The sequence below is a fragment of the Erinaceus europaeus genome, chromosome 2, assembly GCF_950295315.1.
Source record: "Erinaceus europaeus chromosome 2, mEriEur2.1, whole genome shotgun sequence".
Classification (NCBI taxonomy): domain Eukaryota; kingdom Metazoa; phylum Chordata; class Mammalia; order Eulipotyphla; family Erinaceidae; genus Erinaceus; species Erinaceus europaeus.
Genome location: NC_080163.1, coordinates 57,354,385 through 57,367,478, shown reverse-complemented (window position 1 = coordinate 57,367,478; position 13,094 = coordinate 57,354,385). Strand labels below are relative to the sequence as shown.

General features: G+C 49.5%; 1 protein-coding gene across 8 annotated transcripts in view; it reads right to left on the bottom strand.

The window, feature by feature from the left end:
- The window catches only part of TCOF1 (treacle ribosome biogenesis factor 1), a 37,501-nt gene extending 25,837 nt beyond the window's left edge, over window positions 1-11,664 (bottom strand). For 6 of the 8 annotated variants that reach the window (XM_060181183.1, XM_060181193.1, XM_060181200.1 and 3 more), the window contains exons 1-6: window positions 11,468-11,664; window positions 8,281-8,336; window positions 6,652-6,794; window positions 2,455-2,528; window positions 1,170-1,326; window positions 604-671 (exon numbers count right to left, since the gene is read on the bottom strand). In XM_060181183.1, coding sequence (XP_060037166.1) covers window positions 604-671; window positions 1,170-1,326; window positions 2,455-2,528; window positions 6,652-6,794; window positions 8,281-8,336; window positions 11,468-11,575 — 606 coding nt within the window. In that variant the 5' untranslated portion in view covers window positions 11,576-11,664. The remainder of the gene's footprint in view (window positions 1-603; window positions 672-1,169; window positions 1,327-2,454; window positions 2,529-6,651; window positions 6,795-8,280; window positions 8,337-11,467) is intronic. The other 2 variants (XM_060181211.1, XM_060181236.1) reach the window with 1 other exon arrangement.
- Between the last annotated feature and the right edge of the window lie 1,430 nt (window positions 11,665-13,094).

Genomic DNA, 13,094 nt, shown 5'->3' with positions numbered 1-13,094 from the left:
ACCCTAACCATTCCTGGAAAGGGTTCAGACTCAGCTACTGCCCTCCTCATGTGGCATCACTTTGCTGCTCAGCTGTAAAACTGCATGTCAACGTGCATCCCTGGCCCCCAGACTCTACGTCCCCATCTCTGCCCACGCTGTCCTTTCTACCAATGTCATGTTCCTGTTACTGTCCAAGGCAGCCCCAGGCATCTTCCTTTACAGTGACCGTCAGCACCGGCCCACATGTGAGGGTTCCCTCTGAGTCCTGTGGCAGCAGAAACATTGTTGCCACTATGCTCCTAAAGCCTGGGGCAGGTGTGCAATGGGGAGTGACCTACAAAGACTTCTCCCGTGTCACTGTTCAAGAGTTAAGGGGATGGACTAAATGTGCTGCCCAGCCCAGGTCAGTGCAAGGCCCGGCAATCTCCAGAGGGCCTAGCACCTTGGCAGCCCCCCGCCATTCCTGTAGTTCTTGTTTGACACCTGCCCCCACAGCACTCCCTGACGCCCCTGTTGTGACCTCTCCCACAGGCCTTGACCCTCCTGCCCGGGAAGCCTGGCCGAGTGCCTGGAGGGGCTGAGAGGTGTGGAAAGCTGTTCTTGAGGCTAGGTGGCAATTACCTCCACATCTGTCTCATCGCTGGAGCTGTCCTCGCTGGAGGTGTCCGCCTGGCCTGTGGATGCCACTCCTGAGGGGTGAAAGGGGAGGTGCTGAGGGCCTCTTTCTAGGCTGCCTGCCCTCCCCAGCACCTGGGCCAGGGCTGGCACTGAACCTAGGCTCTCCCTATGCATGAACCCCATAGCTAAGAAGGGCGCCACCTGTCCCTGCAGGTTCCCGTACACCTCAGGCCCCGTACACTCTCAGGGGTGCCCAAAGGATGAGAAGTTCTCCACCTACCATTGACTGAGGCAGACAGGGGACCAAGAATCCACACCAGCCCCTGGCCTCTTAGTTTAGCTTCAGCTAAGATGGATTTTGGACCCAAATAAAAGCAATAACCAGGAAATATTCAACCACTGCCCTCCTCCCCCCAACTCCCTGGACAAAGATGGCTGGATTCCCGCTCCTAATTCTCCACAACCCAGGGGAGAACAGAGTGAGGCAGGGCCCTGGCCCCATTACAGTGTCAATCCTCTCAATTCCACACGGTCCAGAACTCAGGGGCTGTGGGGTGGGGGCTTCTTACCAAGCTTGCCAGTGGGTCCCGGTGCTTGCACACTGCCCTTTTCAACTTTTGAGACCAAGGTGGCATTTGCTGAGGGGCTGGCCGATACTGTGGGGGCTTTCCTGGAAACAGGGTGTGCTGTGGAATTCACCACCTGGCTGGCTTTCTTGGGCTGTGCCTAGAGCAAAAGGCAGTGGCATACACTTGGAAACAATCCTGTGAATGAGGAGCACGGACCCAATCTGCCCCCCCAACCTACTACTTTCTAGTGGAGGGAATCATCCCCCACCCCATTTCTTCTGAATTTATTAATGAGAAAAATAGGAGGAGAGAAAGAACCAGACATCACTCTGGTACATGTGCTACCGGGGATTGAACTCAGGACTTCATGCTTGAGAGTCCAATGCTTTGTCCATTGTGCCATTGCCTAGGCCACTCTTCCCCATTTATTTAAAGAGAGAGAAAGAGAGGAAAGCAGTGCTTCATTCTGGTACATACAATGCCAGGGACAGAAATCAGGCCCTCATGCTTGAGAGTCCAACACTGCATCTACTGTGCCAACTCCCAGACAGCTGTTTCTTTTTAAAAAATTTTTTTATTTGTTATTGGATAGAGACAGAGAGAAAATGAGAGAGAAGGGGGAGCTAGAGAGGAAGAGAGACAGAGAGACGCCTGCAGACCTGCTTCACCGCCTGTGAAGTGACTCCCCTGCAGGTGGGGAGCCGGGGGCTCGAACCAGGATCTTAACCGGTCCTTGCGCTTTGCGCCACGTGCGCTTAACCTGCTGAGCTACCGCCTGACAGCTGTTTCTACCTATTTAAAGCAGTGGCAAAAATGGTACCTCTTCCTCCTCCTTCTCCTCCTCCTCTCAGAGGGATAGAGAGAACTGAATAACAGCTTTTGGGACGCAGCAGTTACTTGTAAGTAGCAGTCTGTTGTGGATATTATTGTTATTTCATAATACCTTTAAACATGCTTGCCAATGATGCAGGTGATTCCAGGGATCACACCTTTATGTCTGTAGCATAGCTTGGTGGATTACCAGGAAATGAAATTCTCCTTTCTTTAGGCGTAAACCCCCCCCCCTCCTGCCGCCCCCAAAATCATGCATTAAAGGAAACAGGTCCAGAAGAGAAGTGAAGAGACGCATTAAGGTCAATAGCTAGTGACACAGCTGAGGTCTAAAGTGCATGGCTACCCACAGCCTTGTTCTTCTCAAACACAGGTAGACTGAGCCACCCCCCCCCCCCAGGTGCTCTAACCCCCAAGGGCAAAGGTCTGAAACTTGGAAAGTGGTCCTGCTCACCTTGGCCTTTTCTTTTGAGTTTGATGGCAAAGCTGCTCCTGTGACTGAGGAATTGCTTGGAGTTAGTCTTGGGGCTGCAAGACACAAACACCCAATGGCTGAGCCCACTTACCGCCAAAGGATAGAAAATAGGGTCCAGCTCATGTGAATCCAATGGCTGTGGCTTCCTGGAACTGACACAGGAGCTCAGACTCACAGGGAAGCTGGATCACATCTGTCCTATGAGGAATGAGATTGACGGGGGGGGGGGGGGGGGGAGGAGGGAGGGGGTGGGGGGGAAGAGAGAGAGAGAGAGAGAGAAAGAGAGAGAGAGAAACAAGAACGTGCACATAAAGACATGAAAGCCAGGGGTCTGCATTTCCAAGGGAGGCTAGCTAGTTTCCTGGTGGCATAAAACAACAGGGTAGCCACCCAGCTAGATGAGTAGGTCAGATGCCGGATCCTAATCCGGAGAAAGCAGCTCCATTTCTTAGTGGAGATGCAGCTAGACTGTGCTACCTGGATCCAGCCAGGTGCTAAGTTGTAGGTCTGTGGGGCTTTTATACCAGGGTGCGACCTTAGAGAGGAAATATTTCCTTCTTCTTTCCTTTTTTTCCACCAGGGTTATGGTACCTGCACAACTGCACAGCTCCTGATGGCCATTTGTTTTTCTATTTTGATAGAGGTGAGAGACAGAGAGAAAAGGAGGGAGACAGTGAAGCACTAGCCCACCACAGTGCAGCACTTCCCCCCCCCCCCCCCCCCACCAGTGTTCCTGTGTGGTGGCTTAGGGCTTGAACCCAGGTCCTTGCTTATGGTAAAGTGCATGCTCTATGGAGTGAATTACTTGCTGGCTCAGAGGAAATTTTTTTTTTTTTAAAAAAGATTTTATTTATTTATTAATGAGAAAGATTGAGGAGAGAGAGAGAGAGAGAGAGAAAGAACCAGACATCACTCTGGTACATGTGCTGCCGGGGACTGAACTCAGGACTTCATGCTTGAGAGTCCAATGCTTAATCCACTGCACCATTTCCCGTATCACATGACTTTTCTTTTTTTAAATTGGGGGTATTAATGGTTTACAGTTGTTGATACACGTGTAAAATTTCTGTTTTCTGCAGAACACTCTAACCCCCAGCCTAGAGCCTCCAGTATCATCTTGCACTAGGAGGTGAGAGCCCCCCCCCCCCCCCCCCCGAATCCTTTACTTTGGTGCAACACACAAGGACATGACTTCTAAGGTATGCTGCTATGCTGCTCAATAAAAAGGATGTTAGGGGGTCAGGCGGTGGCACACCTGCTTGGGCACAGTTGCCATGTGCAAGGACCTGGGTTCAAGCCTCCCCCAGTCCCTACCTGTTGGGGGAAGCTTCAGGAGTGGTGAAGCAGTTCTCTCTCTCTCTTTCTCTTTACCTATCCCCTCTCAATTTCTTTTGGTCCCATAAATAAAAATAGAAAAAGATCAAGTTCTTCTCCTGGCATTTAGCTCAGTCTCACTCTTCTTAAATCACAAAAAGACAGAAGCAGGCTGGTGAGAAGGAAGCACACTGCACCACCCAACTCCAGCCCCCATCCATCTCATTTCAATTGTCACCCTTCCCATCTGAAGAGACGCCAGGCATCGCATTATGTTGCCGGCAAATATTCCAGCACGCTGCTCGCAGTGAGGCCTCATTAAGAAGTGTCGTTACAATTCCATTATCACAGTGAAGAATGAATATTTCAGACAGTCATTAATATCAGCAAGCCAGCCAGGCTCCTGCCTGGCACATGCAGAGATGGATGGCTGGGTTATGGCAGATGCAAAGGAACCCACCAGAAGGCTCTCTACTGATAGGTACATCCTCCAGAGGAGCTATTTTGCTGGCCCTGTGTTTGTAATTTTAAAAGGTCACACAGGCAGGGCCAGGCGGTACTGCACCTAGTTAAGTGAACACATTACAGTGTGCAAGGACCCAAGTTCAAGCCCCTGATCCTTGCACACTGAAAACTTCAGGAGTGGTGAACCAGGGCTGCAGGTGTCTCTCGTCTCTTTTCTTCCTGATCTCTCCCTCCCTTCTCAATTTCTCTGTTTCTATCCAATAATAAATAAATAAATATTGAAAAAAGAAAGAAAGGAAAAAAGATCACATAGGCTATCATAAAAGAAACACCCAGGGTCTAGAGAGATATTCACTGGGTAGGGTGCCTGTGTGCAGCTCAGATTTGAGCCCTGACAGCACATGGGAGGTGCTATGATACCAGAGGAAGCTCCTCAGAGCTATGGTGTCTCTCCTTCTCTCTTGCCTCTCTGAGCAAAAAACATGGCCCTGGAGTGATGAAATTGTGCAAGAATCTGGCTCTACACTCATAGAGGGGGAAAAAAAAATCAGTTGATATTAAATATTTTCTAAAGAAACATGCTCAGAAAAAAATAGATGGAAGGATGATTTCCTAAAATACAGGTGGCAGGAGCACATGTGATATTTTTATTTCCTTTTTGGGCAGAGTTCAGGCCTTGCACCTGAGTGATTTCCCCACTCTGTGTGTGTGTGTGGGGGGAGGGGCTGCCTTTTCATTCAGGTAGCACTAGTTTCCCTGGCTGCCATAACACCTCCCACATGGTACCAGGGCCAAACCTGGGCCATACATATGCATGGCAAGGGACATTTCCTACCTGGTGAGCTATCTCACTGGCCTTCCATTTAAAAATTAAAAAAAAAAAATTTTTTTTAAAGTATGTATTTGTTGGATAGAGACAGCCAGAAATCAAGAGGGAAGGGGGTGATAGAGAGGGAGAGAGACAGACAGAGAGACACCTGCAGCCCTGCTTCACCGCTTGTGAAGCTCTCCCCATACAGGTGAGGACCGGGGGCTCGAACCTTGGACCTTGCGCACTGTAACATTTGCTCAACCAGGTGCGCTACCATCCAGCCCCAAAATAAAATTTTTTTCAAATACTTTTTAAAAGATCATTTTTTGATGTTTTATTTATTTATTATTGGGTAGAGACAGAAAGAAATTGAGAGGGAAGGGGAGATACAGAGGGAGAAAGGAACAGATACCTGCAGCTCTGCTTCACTAATCATAAAGCTTCCCCCCTGAGGTGGGGGTCAGGGACTCGAACCCAAGTCCTTTCGCCCTGTAACATGTGCTCAGTCAAGTGTGCCACTGCCTGGCCCCTCGAATTGACATACTGAATCGCATGTTAATTTGAAACATTACTTAGAGAGGGAAGAAACCAGAGCGTCACTCTTGCACATGGATGACAGGTACTGAACTTGAGATTTCATGCTGACAGTCCAGTGTTAATCTTGTAATTCTTTCAGTCAGAAAATGCACTTTTTAAAAAAATATTTATTTATTCCTTTTTGTTGCCCTTGTTGTTTTATTGTTGTAGTTATTATTGTTGTTGTCATTGTTGGATAGGACAGAGAGAAATGGAGAGAGGAAGGGAAGACAGAGAGGGGGAGAGAAAGATAGACATCTGCAGACCTGCTTCACCGCCTGTGAAGCGACTCCCCTGAAGGTGGGGAGCCGGGGGCTCGAACCAGGATCCTTATGCTGCTTATCCTTTGCGCAATGTTTAGTCTGTCAGCAAGGCCCAGTAGTACAAAACAGAGAAGACAATTGTTCTGGGAACTACAAGCGCTGCTGGGAAAAGTGGAGGAGGCCTGTGAGCCCCGCAGAAGGGACTGAAGACCTCCTAGGGTGACCTCCACCAGTGCTGGGGGACCAGTGCCCAGGAGAGCTTCTCAGCAGCGCCCAGCACCTGCACAGACTAAGGGAGCAGCGACTCCCCATGCAGCCCACAGTCCACAATGAACAACTGCCCTCCCCTGAAATCTAGAAGGTCTGAGGATGATTTCCTTGCCAACTTCAGAGTTACATGAGAGCTAGTAAAAATCCAGCTCAAGGCCTCTGATGTCGGGCTGACTGTGTGCACCCCAGATTAAACTGTCAGGCCCATGTGGGTATCTGAGCACCACAGGACACCCAGTACTGGGGACACGTTGAGGACAGAGAAAGGGCTCAAATGCCCATAATCAGTCCTTCTGACTATCTGTCCCCCTGAGCCCTGGAGACTCACTGAAGGAGAAGCTAGGGGGCAGCCTTCTCCCTGCCTCAATAACCTGACATCCTGCAGCCTGTTTCCCAAAGAGGCTGGGCCCCGGGGTGAACCCACCCCTCACCCTAAAATGGGGTCCCCCTGCAGTGCCCAGTATGCAGGGCTCTTACTGGCTTTTGTGGCCTGGGCATCTGCCTCCTCCTCTTCCTCTTCTGAACTCTCTGAGCTGCTGACGGGGTCCGACACCCGAGCCTTCTTGGCCTCCAGTGCTGCATCGCTCTCAGCCTTGAGCTTCTGGCCAACTGTCGAGGTTCTGCAGGACAAGGGGGACCCGCTGTGCTGACTGGGCGACAGCCCCCCTCTGAGATTTGGAGGGAAAGACAGAATGGGACATGCACACACACAAACACACCACAAACGAACAGGTGCATGGCTGAGTGACCTGGGGGTCAGGGAGGAAGTATGGTACACGGGTGGAATAAGCATCCAGATTGACTACATGCTTAGAACCTCTCCTTAAACACTGTATTTATTTATTGGGTAGAGACTGAGAGATACCTGTAGCACTGCTTCACCACTCATGAAGCTTTTCCTCAGTCCCCACCTGTTAAGGGAAGCTTCACAAATGGTGAAGCAGTGCTGCAAGTGTCCCTCTCTCTCTCTCTCTCTCTCTCCCTCTCCTCTCAACTTCTGTCTCTATCCAAAATAGATAAATAAAATCTTAAAAGAAAATGCAAAACAAACAGTCCTGGCTCCTAGTAAGTGTTCAATAGATACTGGGGTGAGGGGGGCTGCCCCATTCTCTTTGTAACAGTAATGCATGCACGCCACTACTGGCTGTGATCTATAACCACTAGACGAGACTGCCACTGGTGAGTATAGCTTCACCACACTCACCACTTCTCCCGAGAGAAGGGGCCTGTGTCAGAGAGGGGGTGTGGCACAGCTCTGTGGGGGGGGGGGAGAGGAAAGGGGGAGGAAATGCTATTGGGCAGCACCCAGACACCTGGGTAAGGCAGACAGGGTGAGCGAGAGGAAGTGTGGGTGAGCCAAGTGCCCTGAGCCGCTCCCCCACCCCTACCCCCACCTCAGAGAGCTGAGAACGGAAGCTTGGCTTCATTTATTTATTTATTTATTTATTTATTTCCTTTTGTTGCCCTTGTTTTTATTGTTGTAGTTATTCTTGTTGTTGATGTCGTTGCTGGATAGGACAAAGAGAAATGGAAAGAGGATGGCAAGACAGAGGGGGAGAGAAAGATAGACACCTGCAGACCTGCTTCACCACTTGTGAAGTGATCCCCCTGCAGGTGGGGAGCCAGGGGCTCGAACCGGGATCCTTATGGCAGTCCTTGCACTTCGTGCCACCAGCACTTAACCTGCTGGGCCAACACCCGACTCCCAAAGCTTGGCTTTAAACCTACACTGGGACCTGGGATCCCTTCCATTTCATTCCTAATTGTGTTTATATGCCCGTGAGGACAGGAAGTTCACCATGCCACTGAAACCTGCCTGAGTTTTGACTGTTCTGATGATTTTGCTCACTCAGATTTAGAATGTAGAACCTGACTTTAAGGCAGGTATATACGGGTTCCACTTGTCTCCCTCCCAGTACCCTTAAGAGACACTGATAACGGGCCTCAAGCCCTTTCCTCCTTCCCAACACCCAGACATGTGACTGGCTTCACGGGGGTGATAATCTGTGAAGATGGTTCACAGATCACATTAGTACTGGTTCTCACTCCAGGTTAGTGATCACTTGTATGTCCCAGTATATATGTTCCCTGGCCCACCATACTTACTGTTGCCAGTGTGTATAGATGTCCAGAAGGGTTATAGGCTGAGCTGGGAAGTTTTTCTGCAGAGAAACAAAGAGAAAGCAGCCATGAATCCGTCAGCACTGTCAAGGGTCCTCCTTGGGCCCAGTTCTCTGCAACTTCAAGACAGGCACACACAAGTACTTTTGAGAAGCTGTGTGTGTTTTTGTTTTGTTTTGGTTTTTTATTTCCTCCACTTTTCCCTGAGAAAGAGGCCTGCCTTTTCCTTCGAGAACCATTTTAAACCTTCCAGAGATGAGGGCAAACATTTCTAGTTAAAAATCTTTTTCGAACAAGTTGGTGAAAAGTACCTTTTGAAAGATCAGAATTGTAATGTTCCAGGTTAGCATTTATCCAGCCCCCAGCTGCTTCGTCACTCTTACAGGCCACAGGCTTTATTTATTTATTGTCCCCCCTCCTAACCCTGACCTTTCTGAAGGCCTTTGAAGGCCAGGCTGGTCAATCTCTCCAAGGTAGGAGGAACCACAGCCCAGACACTAAGGCGTCTAGTTGGCCCAACTGCAGTCTGCTTGCACCTTGAAAAAACTGGAGATAAACAGTGACATTTCCTTGGAAGCCCAGGACCTCCAATAGAATACAGACCTTTAGGGCTGAGACCAGAAGGCTCATCTTGTGCAAATGTCAAGTGGCCCAAGGAGGTAGGCTGAGCAGTGTGGGGTCTGGGCAGTGGGGCCAAGGGGGTGTCCCTAAAGTCAGACAGTCCTCCTCTGTTAAGAGGGCTGAGCTAACCTCCACCCTTTCAAACTTCGGGTTCCCCCTTTATAACTTGGGGATAATAGCATTGTCCACTTAATGGGCTACATCAAACCTGATAAGTTTGACTAGCAGTTTACAGAGTGGTGCAAAGGATAAGGCACTGAACTCTTGAAGATGATGTTCTGGAATTAAATTCCTAAATTTGCATGTGCTAGTCATGCTCTGCTTCCCTTCTCCACACCCAATAAATATTTCATAAATATGACCAGCTAGAGTCCAAATTAGAGAAAATAAGAGAATTAGCAGCACAAACACCTCAGTGGTCACTCTGCTCCACTCCAGGTATGCTAGCCTTTTTACTGTCCCTCAAATGTGTCCCAATACCCTACCAGTGTCCTGCTAGTCCTTTTGTCTGGAATATTCTTTTCTTTTTTTAAATATTTATTTACTTATTCCCTTTTGTTGCCCTTGTTGTATTGTAGTTATTATTGTTATTGTTGGAAGGACAGAGAGAAATGGAGAGAGGAGGGGAAAACAGAGAGGGAGAGAGAAAGATAGACGCCTGCAGACCTGCTTCACCACTTGTGAAGTGACCCCCCCCCCTGTAGGTGGGGAGCCAGGGGCTCGAACAGGGATCCTTACACTGGTCCTTGCGCTCTGTGCCACGTGTGCTTATCCCACTGCGCTACCGCCCGACTCCCACCTGGAATGTTCTTACTCCTTCTAACTACAATTACTTCCTTCAGGTTTTTGCCAAATATTACCTTCTCGGGGGGCCTCTTGAATATTTACAAATAGAATTTGCAAATGAGCCTTGACATTTCCTAGGCCTTTTGCCTGCCTTATTTCTATAGTGGGTTCTTAACAAATAAGAATTGTCAGAGCCGGAGAGTTAGCTCAATGGGTAGGGCCCCAAGCCTTGCTATGCTTGTGGTCCAGGTTTGAGACCTGGCATATGGGAGTTAAATAACATTTGGGGAAGCTTCAGTGCTGTGAAGCTACTGTTGGCTGAGGGTTATGCTCCAATGAGGCTGGGTCATATTTCCTGCCCATACCCTTAGAGGCTGAGTACTATAAGTGGAAAAAGAAAGGACAACCCAGGTTTAGGCAAAGTTGGAGAAAGTGTAGACAGGGGCCAGGTGGTGGTGCACCTAGAAGAGCGCACATTTCACCTGGGTTCAATCCCCTGTCCCCATCTGTCAGGGCAAAGCTTCACAAGTGGTGAAGCAGTGCTGCAGGTGCCTCTTGTTTCTTTTGCAAGTTCCTCTCCCAAGGAACTCTCTGTCTCCCCCTTGCTCTCAAATTCTGGCTATGTCTTTCTTTCTCTTTCTTTTTAAAAAACTATTTTTATTTATTTTGGATAGAGACACAGAAATCTAGAGTGAAGGAAGAGATAGAGAGGAAGAGGGAGAGAGGCACCTGCAGCCTTGCTTCATCATTTATGAAGCCCCCCCCACCCAAGGTGGGGACTGGGGGCTTGAACCCAGGTCCTTGCATACTGTAATGTGTGCACTCGGTCTGGATGCTACCACCTGGCCTCAATTTCTGGTTATCTCTATCCAATAAATAAAATAAAGATGATAAAGAATAAATAAAATAGAGTGTAGACAATGCCCACCAGAAGGCCCTGACAGCAAGCAGTGGGACAGAGGCAACAGGCAGTAGTGGGCAGATGAACTCATCAGGCCAGTCCCCCCCTCACCAGCATTCACCTGTCAGAAGCTTATCAGTGCAGGGATATCCAGACAAGAACAACCTGCCTCCCTGGCCTCAGGGGCCCCAGACTTCCTACTGGAGTATTAAGGGCATAGTCGTTTTCTTGTTTCTTTCACTGGTGTCAATTTCTCCTGTGAGATTCCAAGTGCTTTAGGCAGGCTAGGGGAGCCCGCATTTTCCATTTTTGCCGCCAGCATCCTGGGCAACTGATGGACAGTTGCTGAATGAAGGAAGGCCTGCACCACGAGCTCGAATCCCAAAGCTGGCCAAGTCTACACTGAAAGAACCTTTTTTAAGAGAGTGAACTCCAGACTACCGAAGGGACCAGAGCCCCATTGACTGTGCGTCCTTTCTCCCTCGCATCCCTGACCCAGAACTAGTTGCGACTCTCATTTGGGGGGGGGGGTGCTGGCTGAGCCACGTGGCCCGAGACAGGAAACATTCAGCCGCAGCCCCACCAGGAAGAGGGTGGGCGGAGGGAAGGGGCGCGGGAATTACAAAGCCCGGCGCCTGTGCTCGCAGTCTAGATCCCGACCCGCCCACTGCGCAGATGGGGAAACTGAGGCTCGGAGGGGCTGGAAGTCCCGAGAGCGGGGTCGGCGCCCTCTTCCCCCCCGCAGTCTGGGCTCCTTCCAGCATCTCTGGCTGTGGGATCGGGTCCCAGGAGCCTGCCAGGCCGCCAAGGGGGGGGCGTGGGTCCCTGCTCGGCAGAGCAAGCATGCGGCCTCCGCGTGTTTACCTGGCCGCTCTGCTCCTTCAGTTCCCGCGCTGAGCGCACGTAGCCATCCTTCAGCAGATGTTGGTAGATCAGGGGCAGCAGCTCCCGACGCTTCCGGGACTCGGCCATGCCCGCTCTCTCGGGGCGGACAGATCACCTGCACGCCCCCCGCCCCCACCACGACCGCCACTTCCCTTGTGCCCTCAGACCTCACGTGCCCCACTTCCGGCTCCCAGTTCGCACGGCCGCAGGGCGCGCTGGGAAATGTAGTTTTTCTGATGAAGGGCCCACCAGACCGCCCATTGGTCGCGTGGCGTGGCTAGGCCTAGCCACCGCCCTCTGGGCTTGGCAGAGTGCTGGATGCTTTTTTCAATTCTTCAGATTTATTCCTTGGAGGGATTTATCTTCCATTTTAGCTTCCACGGAAAACTGAAATTGGGTTTAATTTGCTTCTGAACATCCTTATATGCATTTCTCTCTAGACTTGAACTTCCGGTGACCCACTCATTTAATCAGTTCTCATATTTTTAGGCCCATGACAGTTATCAGTTGAGTCATTCATTCGTTCACCGATTGAAGTTTTATTTATTTGTTTGTTTATTTGGCGCGTTACCTTTAGCAACCTCCTGGCTAGAGCTAAAAGATAAAAGTAGTTATGGCTGCGCTGCCTTCAAAATTTACAGGGATAGATGAGGGAGATTGTCGGTATGCTGGCAACAGTGATCAGGGACAGGGACGACCTATGGGAGTGAGGAGGAGGGGCACCTCACTCCAGGGACTTCTCTTAAGTTCAGTCTTAAAAATGGTGCAGAGGAGAGCACTGGCAGCCCAGGCAGAGGGCATTGCACAAGTCTATTATTTAGCAGCCTTTATAATGTAGACAGGAGATTCCCAGCAAAGGCCAGCCTGTGCTGCTGGACTGTAGAAATGGTTGGTGTCAGGGAGCAAGTGAGGATATACGAGTATGGTGAAGTAGACAAGGCCAGCAGTGTGTACACCCACCCACCCAGCAGTGTGCACTTTTCTTCCAGGGTGAGAGAATAGATTATCTTTCATGGGGTAGGGAGGAGGGTGACCTGCATTTGTGTTTTTGGAAGATCTCTATGATCAAAATGGGTCTGTGGTGAGCAAAACTACTAAATCTGATCCACCCCCCTTTCTTTATACGGCACTGGTAAGTTCTGGTTTATGGGGGTACTGAGCTTAAGCCTGAGCCTTTGATGTTTCAGTACTGAAAGAATTTTTGCATAGCCATTATGTTGTCTCTTCAGTGTCATATAAGGCTGTTGTGGTACAGGGGAGATTGGCAAGAAGAGAATGAGTAAGACTGGGGATATTTGAATCAGCAACTCTTCATAAATACACTGACAATAGGAAAACAGCAAAACAAAGTTGTTAAATATTTACTTATCTCATAAGAGTGGGAAAGACTGAATGATCAAGGGCACCACTCTGGCATCTAGGAAGTGCCAGTGATTGAATCCAGGACTCTCACATGAGAATCCTGCATTCTACTTGCCTAGTCATCCCTGGTTTCTATAGAAAGAAAATTTTATTTATTTATTTATTTATTTATTTGGTGAGAAGAAGCTCAACCCATGCAGATTTTTTGGTTTGGATAGGACAGAGTGAAATTGAGAGAGGAGGG